Source organism: Callospermophilus lateralis, unplaced genomic scaffold (assembly GCF_048772815.1).
Source record: "Callospermophilus lateralis isolate mCalLat2 unplaced genomic scaffold, mCalLat2.hap1 Scaffold_103, whole genome shotgun sequence".
Classification (NCBI taxonomy): Eukaryota; Metazoa; Chordata; class Mammalia; order Rodentia; family Sciuridae; genus Callospermophilus; species Callospermophilus lateralis.
In genome coordinates, this window is record NW_027510486.1 from 1833886 (window position 1) to 1852161 (window position 18276).

Consider the following 18276-nt stretch of genomic DNA (forward strand, 5'->3'; position numbering starts at 1 on the left):
TGACAAGGAATCAACAAATAGACCTTGATACATAATAGCTGGATTTCAGGCTATCTGAAATGTTCCAGTACTAAAAATCTTCTAAAATACATAATAATATGTATACTTATTATAATATGTATACTTATATAATAATATGACAATTATTAAATGATTTTGCTGTTTCCATTAGTTGTTATAAAATTAATTTGTTTTGAAATCAATGAAATGCTTACAATCACCTTATCTTCATAATTGCAAATATAATTCTGATTGGATATATTTTATGATAAATTCCACTTGGCATCTGATTTTACTTATCCTAAGTGCTAAGTAATCATATCTCTAGAACCATCTTGTGATAGCTGTACCAGATGCTCCCTCTTCAAATGAACAAGGACTTAAATTTCAAGTCCTACAGATTCCACTTGTTCCACTTATTCTTATTTGACTGCAAAATATCTGTCATCATTCAGTGGCTGATCCCTACCACCTGCTATTTCCCTCATCAACCTAAATGCCACCCTCTGCCCACTCAACACAAATAAACATAAGTGACTGAACTTTATGATCAAAATAAAAACAGAGACTAAGGACAATGACTCATTCATTACAATGAATCGTGTTAGCAATTCTCATGTTGTCCTTAATAACTTGAAAGAATAAAAGGATGTTCAGAAACAAAAGCCTGGGAAATAATTCTACACCAGAATAGGTGAGATTTCTAATTGAGGGTAATAAAATGGTATCATTTATCAAACACTACAAATACAGAAAGAAAATGTATTTAATGAAAAGTTGTTGAAATAAATTTGGATGTGCATCTTAAATCGTATTCTCAGCTGAGGCCCAGATAGGGATTGTTGTTCAAATAACTTGTTGGAGAATTAATATGAGAAAAGATACTAGAGGAAATAAGGAAAGGAGAAAAAAAGCCAAGCAAGAATGGGATCAGATTCATAGATCAGCTTCTACCTAACTACACAGGGGAAAGCACTAATTATAACACAGAATTGATCCCAACTTGTAATACTGCATGTATCATTGGCTTGCTCTCCCCTTGTGGAGGGGAGTAATAAGGGAAAGCACATTCTCTCCCTGTAAAGGCACCTCCTATTTATCCAAAGCAATTTTTCACTGAAAGGATCACCAGCCAGTACAGGAGGTCTAGGCAGTGAACCAGCAGTGTCTACTATAGCATGGTGAATGCAAAGTGCTCAAGAAGAACATGGAAATGTCTGTAATTTGATATACTTAAGAATTATCTATACAGAAATGCATATTAAAGTTAGGCTTACCACCCAGTATAGAAAATGGTTCATGCAATTAAGAAATTTCTATCTGCTATCTAATCTGTTGTTTAATGCTATATTGTTCATTCACAGAAACAGTAAATAAACATATGATTCTGTGGCAACAAAGAGTAATGAGATAGAAACATAAAAACAAAAGGAAAACTCTTCATGTGACAATTTCAACATAATAACAAAAATAACTGAATTTTGCTCTTTAGGACAGTGATGAGGCAATAGAAAGGAACCCAAACTAGAATCATTTTGATGGAAATGTCAAATGAAGGAGCATAAATAAAAGTATATCAGGAAAACATAAAATGAACTAGAACAAGAATGACATTCATATTACAGAGAGGAGAACAAACTTTCTAGAAAGGAAGTACCAACATTACTTGCCACTATATTTAAAGAAAAAAACAATAATATATTAGATACTATTTTAAGAAGCTTTCTAGGTAGTTTGTTACTGATAATAGTAAAAACATCAATGTTTATACTTGATTCACTTTTAAAACATAATCAGAGCAGATTCAAGATTATTCAGTATAATGTGACTGAGTCATTTGCATAGTGACTAATGAATAGGAAGGAAAAAGGTATCATTAGAGCCATATGCTATGAAGTACATGCCCTCCTTACCTGATCTTATCTAAACTTGACCTATCAACTACTTGTTGCAGAAAAAATTATTTAGAACTGCCCCCTGGAGGCATAAATCTTCTCCATATGGAACACATGATTTATCTCACTAAGTGTTGAATTTTCTTCAATAGAAAAAAGTAACTTTTCCTTCTTCTGAATAATCACTGCCTTTTTACAGCATCTCTTTGGTGATTCTTCTCTGTTTTGAAAAGTTATCCTTAAGTCTTACCTATAAACTCTGGAAATCTGAAACGAAATTCTGGAACTAAACTCTGGAGAAGAAATTTTCACAAGATGATATCTTTTGCCATAAGATGTGCAGGACTTAGTAGGAGTTTGCAGTGAAGGTGTCAGGAAAAAAATCATACTGTACAAAAATGTGAAATGTAATCTAAAATATCAGTATTTTACTCATGAAGTTCCTTAATGCAATGGGACCTAATATGTAATGTCACCATTATATAAGGAGAATAAACAAACTAAGCAAAAATGTCTGCATACTGATAGTTTATTTAAATTTAATAATCTCTGAAAGATTCTGCTAGGTCTCTCCTGGGAATATTCAAATATGTGCAGGTTCTCAGAGGAAATGATAATAAATGATTTTCAGATTATATAGCATTTTCCTTTCAAGAATCCCAATGTTATTTTTATGTAAGGAATAGCAAGTTTACTTTCAGAATTTATTAACCATGAAAAAATAAATTTCCCCCAGTGCTAATATATCAGCACACAAATCAACAAAAAAAGAAGCCTTATATTCAAACTGTAACATTTTAATCATTAATAGTAAAATCTTCTTTTTGTATATATTATACCAGTTTATTCCAAGGCCACTGACAGGATGTGTCTTGAAAAAATAACACCTACCTACCAATGTTTCATTTGGCTATGATTCAGCAACTTAAAATGGAAAGAGACACTGATTTTTCTAAATTAGATTTAGCATTTTGGTTAAATTTGAAAAGTTAGATAATATTAATAGATTATGCATTAATTTGCTACATATTGCAAAAATAAATTTTTCTATACCACAATTTAAGAAACTAACAAGATAATCACCAATCTTATGAAATATTTTACAAGTGATATAAAAATGGAAACTTTATTATCAAAAGCAAAGTCTTACCTGTCCCATAGTAGTTGGAGAAAATTTTTACATTTTTGCTGAAGCAATTAATAGAAATTTCCTCCACATTTAGTAAAAGAAAGCAGAAAGAAAATGCTAGATACAATCCAAACATTTCTTTAGCAGAAACCATCTCTAAAGTCAAAAGGTCCATCAATACTCAAACATGGTTAATGAGATGAATGAATACCTAAACATGTTTTAGGAACCACAAAACTGTGAGGGATGAGTAAATGGTACTTTTCAACCAAGATTAGAAAAACCAGAAGAGTTCACTATTACAAATTTCATAAATGGAAATCTTAAAGCAAAGATTTAATAAGTAGCATCTTAAATTATAGATGCTAGCCCTGGGTATAAATGGCTTATTCTGAATCACTAAATTCAACAACTTTACTAAGTGATAATGTTTTAAAGGAATATAATCCAAAAAATATTTGAATGGCAACTCTTCCAACTAATCAAAGTAAGGCCCAGGTTCCTAAGCAATCTTCATTTTAAAAGTAATTTACTTTTGATACATTAGCAATGCTTAAGGCAACTCAGAAAAGCTTGATTAACTTTTAACAAATGACAGAACCTTACATATTCAAAGGAATAAACTATGTTCTTAGGATAATCAGGTATTTTCCCCTTAATTTACTAAGCAAACATTTCTTCAGCATTAGCTGTTAGTCAAAATTGTGACTTTGATTTTTAACAGTTTTTGACACAGTGACATACAAAGGTACAATTAAAGACCCTTTATTGTTATCTAAAACAGAAACTATAAATACTGTCATGTTTATGACAATGTTTTCCTTTTGGAGATTAAAGATGAGTACTTTTCCTTGATTAAAGGAATTTTTATCATATATTACTTCTAAAATTTAATTTTTAGTAATAGCTAGCTGCTATGTTCTGGATCTTAAGTATCTTCCAAAGGTCCATATTTTAAAAGCTTGCTCCCTAGAGTTGTGCTATTGGCAAATGGTGCAGCCTTGAGGAGGTTAGATCTTGGAGGGATTAATAGGTCATTAGAAGCATGACCTCAAAGGGGACTGTGGGACCTTGGTCCCTTCCTGTGTCCCACTTTCAATTCCTGGCTCTGATGCAAGGTGGTTTACTCTGTCAAGTACCTAATTCATACAATAAGTTAGCACATGCATTTGGTATTTACATGGATATACACAAATCATCCGGGAGGGCTTTCCTTCCCAATTACATCTGACTGGTTCTTCAGTACTACTGCCTTCTTCAAAGTCACTCAGTTCTGAGCCTTCTGGCCAACCTTGATGCTCCTCACTGAGTCCTTTCTTCTCTGTGAAGAAACAGCCTTATTTGCCTCCCTACCTTCAGGTTTATAATACACAATTCTGAGCACTTCATTCCCATGATTAAAAAAATATTTAAACACTGTATGTTAACTATGTAATAGAGATAATAACTATGTAATAGAGATAAGACTCTCCATGTTGATTTAGAAAAGTAATTTATGACTGGTTTTACCAATTCTACATGAGTGAATCTTAACCTGTTTGGGTTTATTTGTTTTTTGAGGAGATGGTAAAAGCTATTATTTTACCTAGAAAAATGATGCATATATTCAATAGGTGTCTTACACATTTCTTCTGTTTCCTATAGATTCATTTCCATAATTCTCTTTTATAATTTTCTTTATACTACTGTAGAAGAAATGTTCAATATAATATTTTCTAAATGTATAAATTGTATTTATAATAAATCTGAATAAACAGAATAAGAAGTATATTCTTATACTGTGATGTTTTCCATCACTGCTTTCTACTTTATATTATTTGCTATTGAAAAGAAAAAAAAGAGAAAAATCAAAATTTCCTTTCAGTACAATATACTCAGTCCTGCTTATAGAAATACCAAGATAAAGATGAGAAAAGAAGAATTAAAAGATTGGAGAGAAGAGGATAAAGCTATTTGAGTAGAGGCAGTTATCTAAGATTAAAATAAACAAAAACAACTATTATTTGGAAAACATAGCTTAGATAGCAAGTAGTTTCCCCAATTAATATACACACAATGCAATGATATACAACCTGATCTCTTTGAGAAAATTCTAAGATTTTTGCATTCAATCTAATCTTTTTGTAAGTGTAAATTGTACATCTTTGTAGGGGTAAAGCTAATTTTCTCAAATACTTTGAAATTTGGCATGACAACTTTCAAATTAAATGACAATAGACAGATTAAAGGCAGAAACAGCATGCAAAGTTATTTAATGTGGATATATGCAGGGGACTGACACAAATTTTTTGCAACTCAGAGGGTCTGATGATAATCCAGCATGGTGGCAGTCTGTAATCCTAGAGACTTGGGAGGCAGAGACAGGAGGATTGCCCTCAAAACCAGCCTGGGCAACTCAGTGAAGCCCATAATCAACTCAGGGAGACCCTGTCTCACAAACAAACAAACAAACATGAAAAAAAAAACAACACCCAAAGAAAGGGCTGGGAGTGCAGCTCAGAGGGAAAACACTCCTGGGTTCAATGCCTAGTACCAAAAAAAGTGGGGGGTATGTCAGATAGTTGAAGATTAAATACCTCTCTCATGGGGAGAAGGAAATTAAGCCTAGAAAACAGAAAATAGACTGAGACAAATTTTTTTTCTACTTTGAAGGGGAGGTGAGGGGTTGAACTTCACTGTGAACAAAGGCTGGTTGTCTCATTATTTAGATAAAGTTTCCCAGGTAATCTCTCATAGCATTCCTGAGAAGAATAGGTAAAAACCCTCTGGAGAAAGTTATAAGACAGCTGAAGAGATGGCCTGGCATTCAACTCCAGCACAGGGATAAACAGGGCAACAAACAAAGGGCTGCATCACAAGGAATGTGACTAAGGCAGAACTGAAATTCAGCACAGGAGTAACAGGAACCCTAAATAGCATGGAAACACAGAATGGCAGCACAGAGAAGAACAAAGCGTACTGCAACTGTGACCCTTGCTCCTCAGCCAGAAGGAACTTCACAATGTCAGGAAAAAGTTATGGGGAAAAGTGACCACCATCATCACAGCGTGTCAGCAGTTCTAAGTAGAGGAGAGTTCCACAGCCTCACAGGCTTAATCCAGTTGAAGGAGCTGCCTAGGGTCCATGTAACTGCTTGGACCCAGAGAAGGAACTCACAATGAGCCCCTCCCAACCCCTAATTCAATTTTCAACCCCAGAAATCAAGTCACTGCAGCACAGCACCATCTTTAGAACAGAATCACTGCTAGACTCTATGCCTCAGGGTTCCATGAGCATCCCAATATATTGACTGATATTACTAAAAGTCCTCAGAACCAACACCTACCTCACAGAGCAAAGAGCAGGCCCCTCTGTATCCCAATACTCTGGGACTGGGACTGGACTGCTGCTGCGAAAAACTCCAGTATTACCCATGCTCACCTAGCAAGCCATAGAGATAGTCCTGTGAATGTCCTGTGATACTGGGAATGTTTGTTGCTATTGCCACCACAAACCATAGGATCACTTATATTTGACTCCTGGGATCTACAGAAAGTCCCCTCTGCATCCCATGGCTCTAGGATTGTGGTCGCAGCTGCTGAAAGCTACACCACTGTTAACACTCAACTCTGTAGGGCCTGAGGACATACATATTTGATAATCCACATCCACTGCAAAATTGTACCACTCTCTCCAAAAACAGCAGCAGTCTAGACTACTGGGTACTTGTAGACATGGATAATACTGCTTACAGCTAAAGAAATAACATAGAAGCAACAAGTCATTCACTGTAAAACTGTACTACTACCTACCTTTACACACACACACACACACACACACACACACACACACACCCCAAAATGCTGCTGTCTAGACTACAGAGGCATATGTAGACATGGCTAACATTGATCACAGTTAAAGAAATCACATGAAGGCTATACTGTGCTCACTTAGACCCAAAGCCAAAGCATCTACCTACCCAACATCCTACACTACACACCTGAACAAAAAATTCCTTTCCTATGAAAGCTACTCCTTACAACTTGAAAAGATTCCTGTTACACTGGAAATGCAGACATATAAGTAAAATCACCAAAAGCAAGAAAGAATGATACTGCCAAAGCAACACAATAATTATCCATAAACAGATACCCATGAGAAAGAAGGACATCTATGAAATACCTGGAAAGGAATTCAAAATAACAATTCTAAGTAAAAACTCAGTGATATGCAAGAGAATACAGATAAACAAATGAACAAAGTGAAGACAATAATTCATGATATAAATGAGAGATTTGACCAAGAAAAATAATAAAAAGGAGGCAAACAGTATTTCAGTAGCCCAAAACTTTAATCAATGAAATAAATGCAATTGAGAACTTCAACAAAAAATAGAACCAAGCAGAACAAAGACTTATAAACTTTAGGACAGATATTTTGAAATAACCCATTCAGACAAAAAGAAAAAAATAAATAAGAAGAATGAAAAAATTCTTAAAAGCATAAAGGACAATGTTGAACAAAGAAATATTCATCTTATGAGTGTTCTGAAAGGAGAAAAGAAAAGATATTAAATACAGGAAAATCCAAGTTAATAAAATAATTGAAAATAAGTCTTGAAAGACATATGGATATCCAGATTCAGGAATTTCAAATGATCCTAAGTATACTCAATCAATAAAGACCTCCAGGGCATATTACAGTCAAAGTGAAAAATCAAAGATAAAGATAGAATTCTAAAAACAACAAGAGAAAAGTGACAAGTCATGACTACAGCAATCTCATTAGACAAAATCAGATTTCCCATCAGAAACCTTAGAGGCCAAAAGATATTGGGATGATATATTTAAAGTCCTAAAAGAAAACAAAAACTGATTAAGAAGAAATAAAGTCTTGGGTTTAATAATGAGCATCAAAATACTTTTAGGAGAAATTACTTCTGGTGTTCTATAGTCTAGAAGGGAAACTACAGTCTCAAACAATCTATGATATACTTAAAAACAGCTAGAAAAGTTTGAAGTTTCTCAACAAATAGGAATAATAAATGTTTGAGGAGATGGAAATGCTAATTACTCTGATTTCCATCATTATACACTAGATACATATACAGACTTACCCATGCCCATAGGGTAAGTTAAAGTTACCATACTTTAATTTACCCTATGGCCATGGCAATGGTATTGTCTCTGACAGTTAATGTTTCTGGTTATATGATAAGATTTCATAACAACTGCCTTCCTTCTGGGAAGGCAATCTCAGAGAAAGTCGTCCTGTGCTTTTGGGAAGAAAGGACCAAAGACATTGAGGGACACAGCAGGTATAGGGTAAAGAAGGCAAGAAGGTCAGAGAAACCTTAGTTCTGAGACTTCCTCTGGATCAGCACGTCAAAGCACAGCTTGGGGTATCATTTTTCTGAGGCCCAACACATTCATTTAAGAAGACATACAGCTTTAGGAAATGTACCTTCATGAGTCTATGATAACAGGCAAGATTGAACAGGAACATGTTACACTGGAGAGAGGGACTGTGGAAAGAACAATCTAATCCAGGTCCTACTGTTCACTAGCTAGGGAAACACAGTGAGGTTTTTCTAACTCTATGATTATCATTGTGTTTAACTTTAAAATAAAAAGGTAATGTTTTGAAGGCTTGTAAAAATTAAATGGAAGTGTTTATCTCTAGGGCCTATCAATGTCTGGCATCTAATGGGTGCCCAGCAATCAAAAATTACAAGTATAAGTAAAAATAACAAGAAAATAATCAGTGAACATTGGAGAAGTAGTATATTAAGGAAAATTAATATACAGTTCACAGAAAGAAAGGATCAGGCATGAAGTATGGAGTCAAGAATCAGGAAGTAATTTGGCTGAACATTAAAATCAAAGGAAATTAAAGAACTGCCAGAAAGAAAGAAAATTATAAATAAAGGTTTGGGAGCCTGAGAAGTTTGAGATTACTAGTGCCTCAGGCAGAATTATATAAACTGAGGTCAAAGTTATAGAAAGAAAGTAAAAGGGAGACAGATTACTTGCTCAGCATCAGGTGAAGAGATAGCTTGACACCCTGGTTAGTCTGGGCCTAAACACATTTTAAGTGTTGTCAGTAAAGGAAATAATGACTCATTTTTATACCCATGAACAATCATAAAACTTTAAAAAGTTAGGCCTAATGAAAGAATTTATATCCACCTTAAAGGTATTTAGTAGGTTTTTCCTTTAAAGTTATACTCTACTAGTAAGAAGATTCTACTAAAATATATTCATGAATAGGCAAAACCATGAAATATTGTAATTTCAACACTTGATCCATCTTTATTTATATCTATCAAAAATATATAAAGTACATATAACTATTACACAAATGACCAAAAATAATCTTGAAAAAAAGCAATCATTTTAATAAATTATGACACAATCAATTTGTAAAGAAAATGGCTTAAAACACATTTTAAACATAATAAAGATATGAATAGTTTCCCTTGAATACTGTTACTTTTGAAAAACAAATTTTTAAAAAACCTGAATGTTTTCAATAACTTTAAAAACTTTTCAAAGTCAATAAAAATGCATACAAAATGAAAATACTATTCCCCAGCTCCCTAAAAGAACTAGCAATAAAAAAGAGAAAATATCAAAAATTAAAAGGAAAAAATTAGAAAAATTAACAAATAGGATCAATAAAAACAAAGATATTCTATGATAAAATTATGTATTTCTAACAGGTACTGAGATTATGGCTTTCAAGATTGTTTTGAAAAAACTGAAAATCATGGAAATCTTATATTCCTGTCTGCTCAATGAAGCTCAAAATGTTAAAAACATGCTATTTTAATCATTCCACACTGTACCCAACATATTGACAATTTAAATCTATTAAAAAATGTTTCTCTTCTCACTTCAGTTTACTTCTCTCCTCAAATCTGTAGTTTTTCACAAATTTTAGAAGGAAAACAAAAAGAAAAAGTTAGTTTATAAAGATGAATAAGTATTTAAATGTGGTAAAATTATGCAAAATTATATTTTAACCTTCTTTCCTATACTATAAACTCAAAATCAATTCCTATTACAAAAAAATCCTATAATCATAATAAATCATTAATTTTGTCTTTCAAACTATTCTTTCTGTTTTAAGTTGAATAAATTGAATATGTATATGCCTTATTAGAAAGTAGATAACTCTTTTCTAGTCTTGCAAAGAGTGAGATCCTAACAACAATATTTAAGGCTCTCCCATATGAGCTCTGTATGTTATGTATGGTACTATGAGTTCTATAAATGCATACATTTAAAGCATTAGCATGTGCTATGGTTTAGATAAGTGTCCCTGAAAGCCCCACATGTTAAGGCTTAGTCTTTCAGCCAGTGGAGCTATTGGGAGATGGTGATATCTTTTAAGACACAGTCTAAGGAGAGGTCTTCCATTTGTTGAGTATGTACCCCTGAAGAGGATATTAAGATCCTGGACCCTTTCTCCTTAATTTTTGTGTCCCAGCCATGAAGTAAGGATAAGGAGCTTTGCACGTGCTCCCTGCAAAAGCGAGCTGACTTCCCAAAGCTCAAAAACAATGAGGCCAATGGACCATGGACTGAAACATCCAAAACTGTGAGTTAAAAATAAAGCCTTCCCTTTTATAAGTTGATTACCACAGGTATTTTGTTATAGCTAACATAAAGCTAACAGAGCATGTAAAATGGACATACACATTTACTTAGAGACAGCAGCCAATATGCTCATGCATTTAAGACTCTTCCAATAACTCAATAACCCTTAAACACATCCACATATGTTTAATACTTCCTACTTTACAATAGGGATTTACAAACCAACCCTGAAAGATAGAGAAACTATAAGAATTCTCATTCTACAAATAAGATCAAAGTCTAGTGACTAAGGGTACTACAGTTTAGTAAACTTCCTAATAAACAGCAGGTCTTTGTATTACTTTTACTAGTTCTATGCTTTTATCCTTTGAAATATATTTCTCTGGTCATGGAACAGTAGTATAATCATTTTTATAAATCAACTTAACATACCTTAATCAATAATGCAGATTAGACCACATAAAAACTTGGCTATAATTCTACACAATAACCATTTTTAGAAGGTGAAATTAACAGCAAAATGAGTCAAAATACACTAAATAGATAAGCCCACTTTAGAAAAGTGTTACACATTAGGCAAACAATTAAGTTTCCAAATATTGCAAAAATTTTCAGTTTTAACTTCTTAAACTTTCACATTGTACTTGTCATATTTAAATTCATTAAATAAGTTTGATTGATGAATTTCTTAATAATTTTAACAAGATCAGATAAGTGCTTTATGTTTGAACACAATTAATTAGTTAAAAGGTAAGTGTTCCATTTTTAGAATTTTAATAAGGTGATATGCAAAAGAATGTGGGAAGTATTAACTAAAGTTTACCAAAAAACTTAACACAGAAAGCCAAGGAATTGGAGATGTTTTATAGTATACTATGTTGGATTTTATAAGATAGTCATGATGCTTTTTTAAGGTGTGATATTAAAATGATGTTTCTTTCTTTTGCCTCATTCCAAAAAACTATACAATAGTCATGAAATAAAATGCTTACAGGTTTGTATCTCAGAGCATCTCTGTAGGATCCAAACAAAGCAGCTTGTGCCCTAAGAAAGGCCCTAGCTAGTCCATCACCGGTAGCTGTAGACTGTTTCTTCAGTTTATTTTTCAAGTCCAAGACCTGCATGACAGAGAAGAACAGTTAAATTAACACCTCAGAAATTGGTACAGCGAGGTACGAACCCAATCAGCAGGCAAACCACAGTGTCTGCAGGTCAGCCAAAAATTCATCCTTCTTCCTGATAGCTTATCTTTTTAACTGCAGTGAGCACCTGCTGGTCTGTTAATTGAAACCAAAGCAGGAGTGAATAGTAACGTGCTAATGCAAATTGGTTTATGCTCTCTTTTTTTTTTCCCAAGCCCTCTTGACATAAATAAGCTTTAATTATTTTACAGTAAACTGCTTGTGAGCCACTTTTCGGCAGATTTTTAGCAATTACAACATGTGTCCACTTGTTTTGAGGTGAAGCTCATTGAATATAGCTCATTTCTGCTATGTAAGGTTATTTGTTGTGGGTTCTTCAGGATGACTTAGAATTTTATTTTACTTTTGGAAGCTTCATTTGCATATGTAATTTTCCAGTCATTTGTTGATATGTTTTGTCATTATTAGAAAAAAAAGAGGGAAGAAGAGATAAACTTATTGAGACCGTACCATGAGTGGAAAATTATGTTCTGCAAATGTTACACATTGTCTCATTTAATATTCACAATAGTCTTCTAATAAAAGAATTCATATACCATTTATGAATGAAGAGATAAGAGGTGCAAAGATATGAATTAACCTGCCCTCACTATGTAGCTAATAAGAGGAAAATATATGATATACACTTTCTTTCTAGTTTTCAGACTACCACATGCTGGCCTTAAGTTCAATATCACTATATTATAATCCAGTAATCAAAAAAGTACTAATGTTTTTAAATTAAGAAAGATTCATCTAGGAATTTGTATGATTTTAAAAGTCACCTAAATGTGTTATCATTTTTCAGACATATTCCATCCTTTAATTTCAAGTGCTACGTACTTTAGAGAACAATATTATCAAATTAATGTTTAAGTGAGTTCTACTCCTGATGTAAACTGATTTTTTTGGGAGAAGATATATAACATGCTCCTATGCATCAAATTCACTTCATTAATTTCTTTCACATAAAACGGAAAACTATAGTATTTATATTTAAAAATATTGATCCTCATATACAACCCCCATCAATGCTTAAAACAGAAGTGTGAAACTATGTAACAATTCTGTTTTCTTAATAAAAACTGAGACAAATTCCAATTGGATTCCTCCCTTAACCGAGCATGTTCTTACTGTATGAAACTACCAGATAATAAAATAATGTCATTTATCCTTTACACATATATGCAAAAAGGAATATTTTTATTTCCTTATACAAGTAGTCCTGACTAGTCTTGTAGATGATAATTGTAATTGAAGTGTCAACCTAATTAACAACTAAACTTTGAATAATGCTAATTAGAAATGAGCACAGCATCAGAGGAAAGAGCAGCTCTACAGGTGATAAACCTGCACAGTGGTGACATTTTCCAGTGTGAAGTCACAGTTGCTGTGATCTGATCAAAGAAACAGACCCCCAATGGGTCCAGTTATAACCATAGTTTTGAAAAAATTATTGAGTTATGATGTTCATAATCTATGCAGAAAGGCCTTTGCGGTATAGGTCTTCTCCCCATAGCTGTGATCTTTTCAATTTACATCGAAGCTCCATAGATTCAGATAAAAGTTTAGAGCCTAATTCATTTAGCCCACAAAGTGCATATACCAGGATTCATTTAAGAGGGAACTTTTAATATTAAAATCTAACCTCAATAAATGAACATTTTTAGGTAATCCACATATCCAAATAATAATACAGTTGAAGGATACAAAAATAAATCTTCTGTCTTAATGCTCTTTATTCTAGTTTGAATAATATTATTTTTTTCTAAGTTTCAAACGGTTTTAAAATATAAAACTGTAGAAATGAATATCAGGGTACATATTTAATTACTATCCCCAAAATATATTACGATGGAAGGAAAAGAAAATGTTCTCAATTTTTAGAAATATTATTTAACCTAAATGGGTTGGGGAATTTTTAATTTTTGCTTTTAAAAATTAAAAACAAATAAGTCATGCTTTATATGTGTGCAAAAAAGTGTACTTTTTAATAAAATAGGAAATTGATAAATTAGCTCTCTATAAATTAAGCACACATTATTCTTTGAATAAGCATAATACTTTTGTGCACAGGCAATGGAATCAAGTGTACCCACTCCTCTGGTTTTACTCCATTATGCCCTTGACTGCATGACTGTTGCTTGAGCTATCCAGGAGTATCAATCTCACAATCCCTTCCTGACCAAATCATAAACTTTAAACCTTTACTTCTAGTTACCCAGTCATAGTTTCTGAGCTTTGTATGAATGTATAGAAAATGAAAATATGTGTTCTAGAACTGCACTGTCCAAATGAAATGTCATTCATCCAAACTGAGATTTACTCTAAGTGTAAAATAGAAACTATTTCATGAATAATTTTTATATTGATTATATTTTGAAACAGTATTGTAAGTATGGGATAAATAAAATATATCACTAAAATTAATTTCATCAAATTCTTTGGAATTTTAATGAGATTAAAAATTTTAAATTACATATGTGGCTCACATTATATTTCTATTGGATTTCTATTGGACAGTGTTTATTCTTCATGAGCATACCATCTAATTTCCTACAAATATGTGGGATTGAAAATAGCAATAAATATGGTTCCCTTTTTTCCTGTGCTATTTATATATTATTTCAACTTTTACAAACTACATCAACATAAAGTAGAAGATTTCAACTGTTAGTACCTGTAGATCTGAGGTTGTTCCTGTTTTTCAGAGACCAGAAAAGCAGCTGAATTAACTGCTTTTATATGAGACAATGAATGCTCAAAAATAGTCTGTAAAACTGAAATTGTTTTTAAAAATCAATTTTAGATACAAGGATATCAATCTCACATAAAATGATTATGTCAACTTTACTGTTTTCTCTTCCTTTAGGTCACTGGAGTAAATTATCACCCGTTACCATTGCCCTTTGCAGCACTAATTAGCTTTTAGCAGTTTTTATCTATTAAACGATGGTGTTTCTTCTGCATTTTTTCAATATGTGGTCTGAGAAATGACATTTTATGATTTAATTTCCAAACTTGTACATTAAGTTGGGAAAAAAATTGTGTATGTTCCCAGGAATTCTATATACTTGAATATAACTCAGAATTTAGAAAAACATTTGAAATCTTAGTCATATGGCTATTATCACATAATCCTATTAATTAGGAAAAAGTATCAAATGTCTTGTTTTCTTATTTTTGAAGTTAAGTCACTTGGGGCATGCACTTGAAAGATACTCAGGCTCTGGCCTTTTCCTGACTCTTCATTATAAAGCTACCATGAGGGAAGCCAATTCCTCTGCCACTTGCTCCTATCAAGACTGAAACTTCTGAAATCATGAGCTAAAATAAACATTTCCTCTTATAAGTTGTTTATCTCAGGTATTTTGTTATAGTGCTGGAGCTAACTAACACTCCACTTCAAACTCAAGGTCATAACAGTGTCAATTTCATTTATTCTGTTGTTCTCAAAGGAACTTTTTAGGTCCTCCTCAGCATTTTACCCTTTCTCATCCCCATATGCAATACTTCACCAAGGCTTTTCAATTCTACCTCTGATATACTTTTCAAATCTGTCCACTTTTCTCTAAATCCTTGTATTACCAGATTCAAGAAACTATTATCATGTTTCACCCTGACCACTGCAAATAGTTTTCACAGATCTGCTTTATTTCTTAAACTCACAGTGACCTTCCAGACACAGAACCCAAAATGATATTTTTTAACAGATGACACTACTCCTCTGTTAAAAACTGTCACTGAATTTTCAATAAAGTCCAAAGGCCTATTAAAGAACCATAGTCCCTTTTGATCACTCCTGCCTAACTCTCCCATAACTCTATTACTCATCACACAACCTAGAGGACTTCTTTCCATTTCTTGAATTTTTCCAACCTATTCACCATAGCCCAACTTTTGTAAATGCTTTTCCTCTTCCTCCTTTGCTTGTCTGTCTGACTCATACCCACCATTCAGGCTACTTCTGAAGAAAGACAATCCTGACACACTGAGCTTAGCTGTACCACAAACACTGTGGACTAGTAAGAATAATATGTCAGTCCAGCTAAATTATTTTCACTTTAGTTTGCTGGTAGCAAAATGGGGCTGTCAGTCCACAAACATTTACTCTTCTTTTCTTTGGTAATGAAAGTTTTAAATATTACATTAAACCCAGCTATTTATCAACATCCCTTGTGACCTGGTATGGCCATATGGCTGGATTCTAACAAAAGGGATGTGAACTGAGGAATGTGACACTTTCAGGCTATGCCTAAAAGGGGTATGAGTGCCCTTCCCTGGATTTCCCCTGTTATTTGAGGGCAAAGATTAGTGGAACAGCTACCTTAACCCTGGAGATGAATGCCATGTGTGAAGGATAGCAGACACCCCACAGCTCTGAACAACTTTCCTCTTAATTATTACACAACAAAGAAAAAAAAACTTCTATTTTTATCTAGAAAAGGGTGTTTAGAGGTCTCTATTACAGCAGCTTAGTCTGTACCCTAATAAATATGTCATCTAAAGAAGAGACAAAGAGTACAAAAGGATATGTGACAGATATGAAATAAGAATATATACCAAGCTTCTGACTGCTTACATAGTTTCTCAAACAGGTGCTGCTGAAATCCCACCCTCAATGCAACTGGTACAGCATCAGGGGGTTGTCATGCTTTAACAAAAAAACAAACTTTGGGCTTACAGTCTTTACTGCTGTGGTACACAAGGAGAACATCTGAGCTCTCAAGAACCTGTACATTACCACAAAAGACAATTACTTGCTACACAACAACTGCAAACGATTTTCTCTGTATCAATGAGCCTAGAACAGATCCAGTCTACCAATCTCATCCTTAATCTAAATTAGAATCTCCTTGTTTTTCTCTTCTACTGCATTTTTTCCTTTCTTTTACAACATTTGACCCAACTTGTAATACTAGATAAGTGTTTGTTAACACAATGTAAACAGCATAAAACTGGGGTATATATTTTTTTGTTCACCACTATATCCCCAGCTCTTAGCAAAATATGGGCAGATAGCAGATGCTTGACAAATACTTGTTGAATCAGTGAAGACTGAAAAAGTAACTAAATTAGCATATCAACAATCTGTTTCAGGCATAGTTTTACATTTATTCCTCTTGTTTACTCGAGCAGAATATCTGTGATGGACACCAGGATCATAATTCATTTAAAAGTTAACCAAGTCATGATATAAGAAAGACTGGGGAGTAACTATGGTGACAGTGCTCTCAATATCACATACAAAAGAGTTTCTTGAATACGGAAAAGTCAACAATTTAAAGGACTAGAATAAATTGGAAATTCTTTTAATAGTCAAAAATCAAAGTTTACATTTTTAAAAAATAGCTTTAGAACAGAGAGAGACATGCTATTAAGGTAATATGGGAGGCAGAGGGTGTGGGCAACAGAAGAAGATGGGATAATTTAAAATGAAATACAAAGTCATGAGGAAGCCAAAGACTTCATGGGCATTTAAAAATCACTAAAAATAACAAACAATAAATCAACTTTATAAATGGCAAAAGTACAGAGACATAAAAGGGGGGATTACTAAAGTCTGGTGGGAGGGACAGCTTGCCACATTCATTTAAGAGAAAATAACAAAGATCTTTGAAATGTTTGGAAGCATATTTAAGGCTTCAGCAATTTTTTATTTTGTTTTTGCACTTAAGACTTATGTTCTTAAAATATACACCAGGAGAACAGTTGGAAAATAGTTATATATATACACTATTTTACCTACAAACATACAAGCAAAAAGTCTATTTTTAAATATCACATCTCTGAAAATAATCACTTATAAAAGAATAGTGACTTTCCAGAGACACTCAATTAGTGTACAGAAATACAATCATATCCTTACAAGATGGCCTCCTTTTCCAAATACAGGAAATAGAATGCTATACTCTTAGACAAAAAAGTATATTTCAAATATGCTTATATGTTTCTTCTTTTATTTATTATGAAAGTCAAATGAAAATATCCTTACAAAATTTTCCAGGAGATGACTGTATACAGGGACTTTAAAAGCAAGCTTTTAAGAAGAGCAATTATGTTTCCTTTCAACATAATTGCTTAATATAATTCATTTATTGAATACCTACTATGTACAAAGTACTGTGTCAAGGATGTGTGGTGGGGGAAACACATAACTAGATGCCTGGATTGTAAAGCTAAGAACTCAGACCATGCGCATGAACACACTTCAGAGACACACTGAAAGCAGTATTTTCCCTGAAATCTACTCTAAACCAAATAAAATGTTCTCCAAATTCTGCAATAAGCTGAATAAAACTGTATACTTTCTCACATGGCCATCCCAGAAATTTGTTAGGGGCTTCACTTACCATCAGACACAATAAGGATTATAGCAGAGCTGAGGCAAACCTGGAACTAATATAATATTCTCTGGGGCCTTTTTTTTCTTTATAATGTATATTATGACATTTAACATGTTAAACCTTCATGTTAGATTAGAAGAAATA

General features: G+C 33.1%; 1 protein-coding gene across 1 annotated transcript in view; it reads right to left on the bottom strand.

Moving 5' to 3' along the window:
• LOC143639973 (DENN domain-containing protein 1B-like) overlaps nucleotides 1-18276 on the bottom strand; it is a 102582-nt gene that overhangs the window by 27561 nt on the left and 56745 nt on the right. Inside the window, exon 12 of the mRNA XM_077107978.1 lies at nucleotides 11597-11722. Within this exon, the coding sequence (XP_076964093.1) occupies nucleotides 11597-11722 (126 nt within the window). The remainder of the gene's footprint in view (nucleotides 1-11596; nucleotides 11723-18276) is intronic.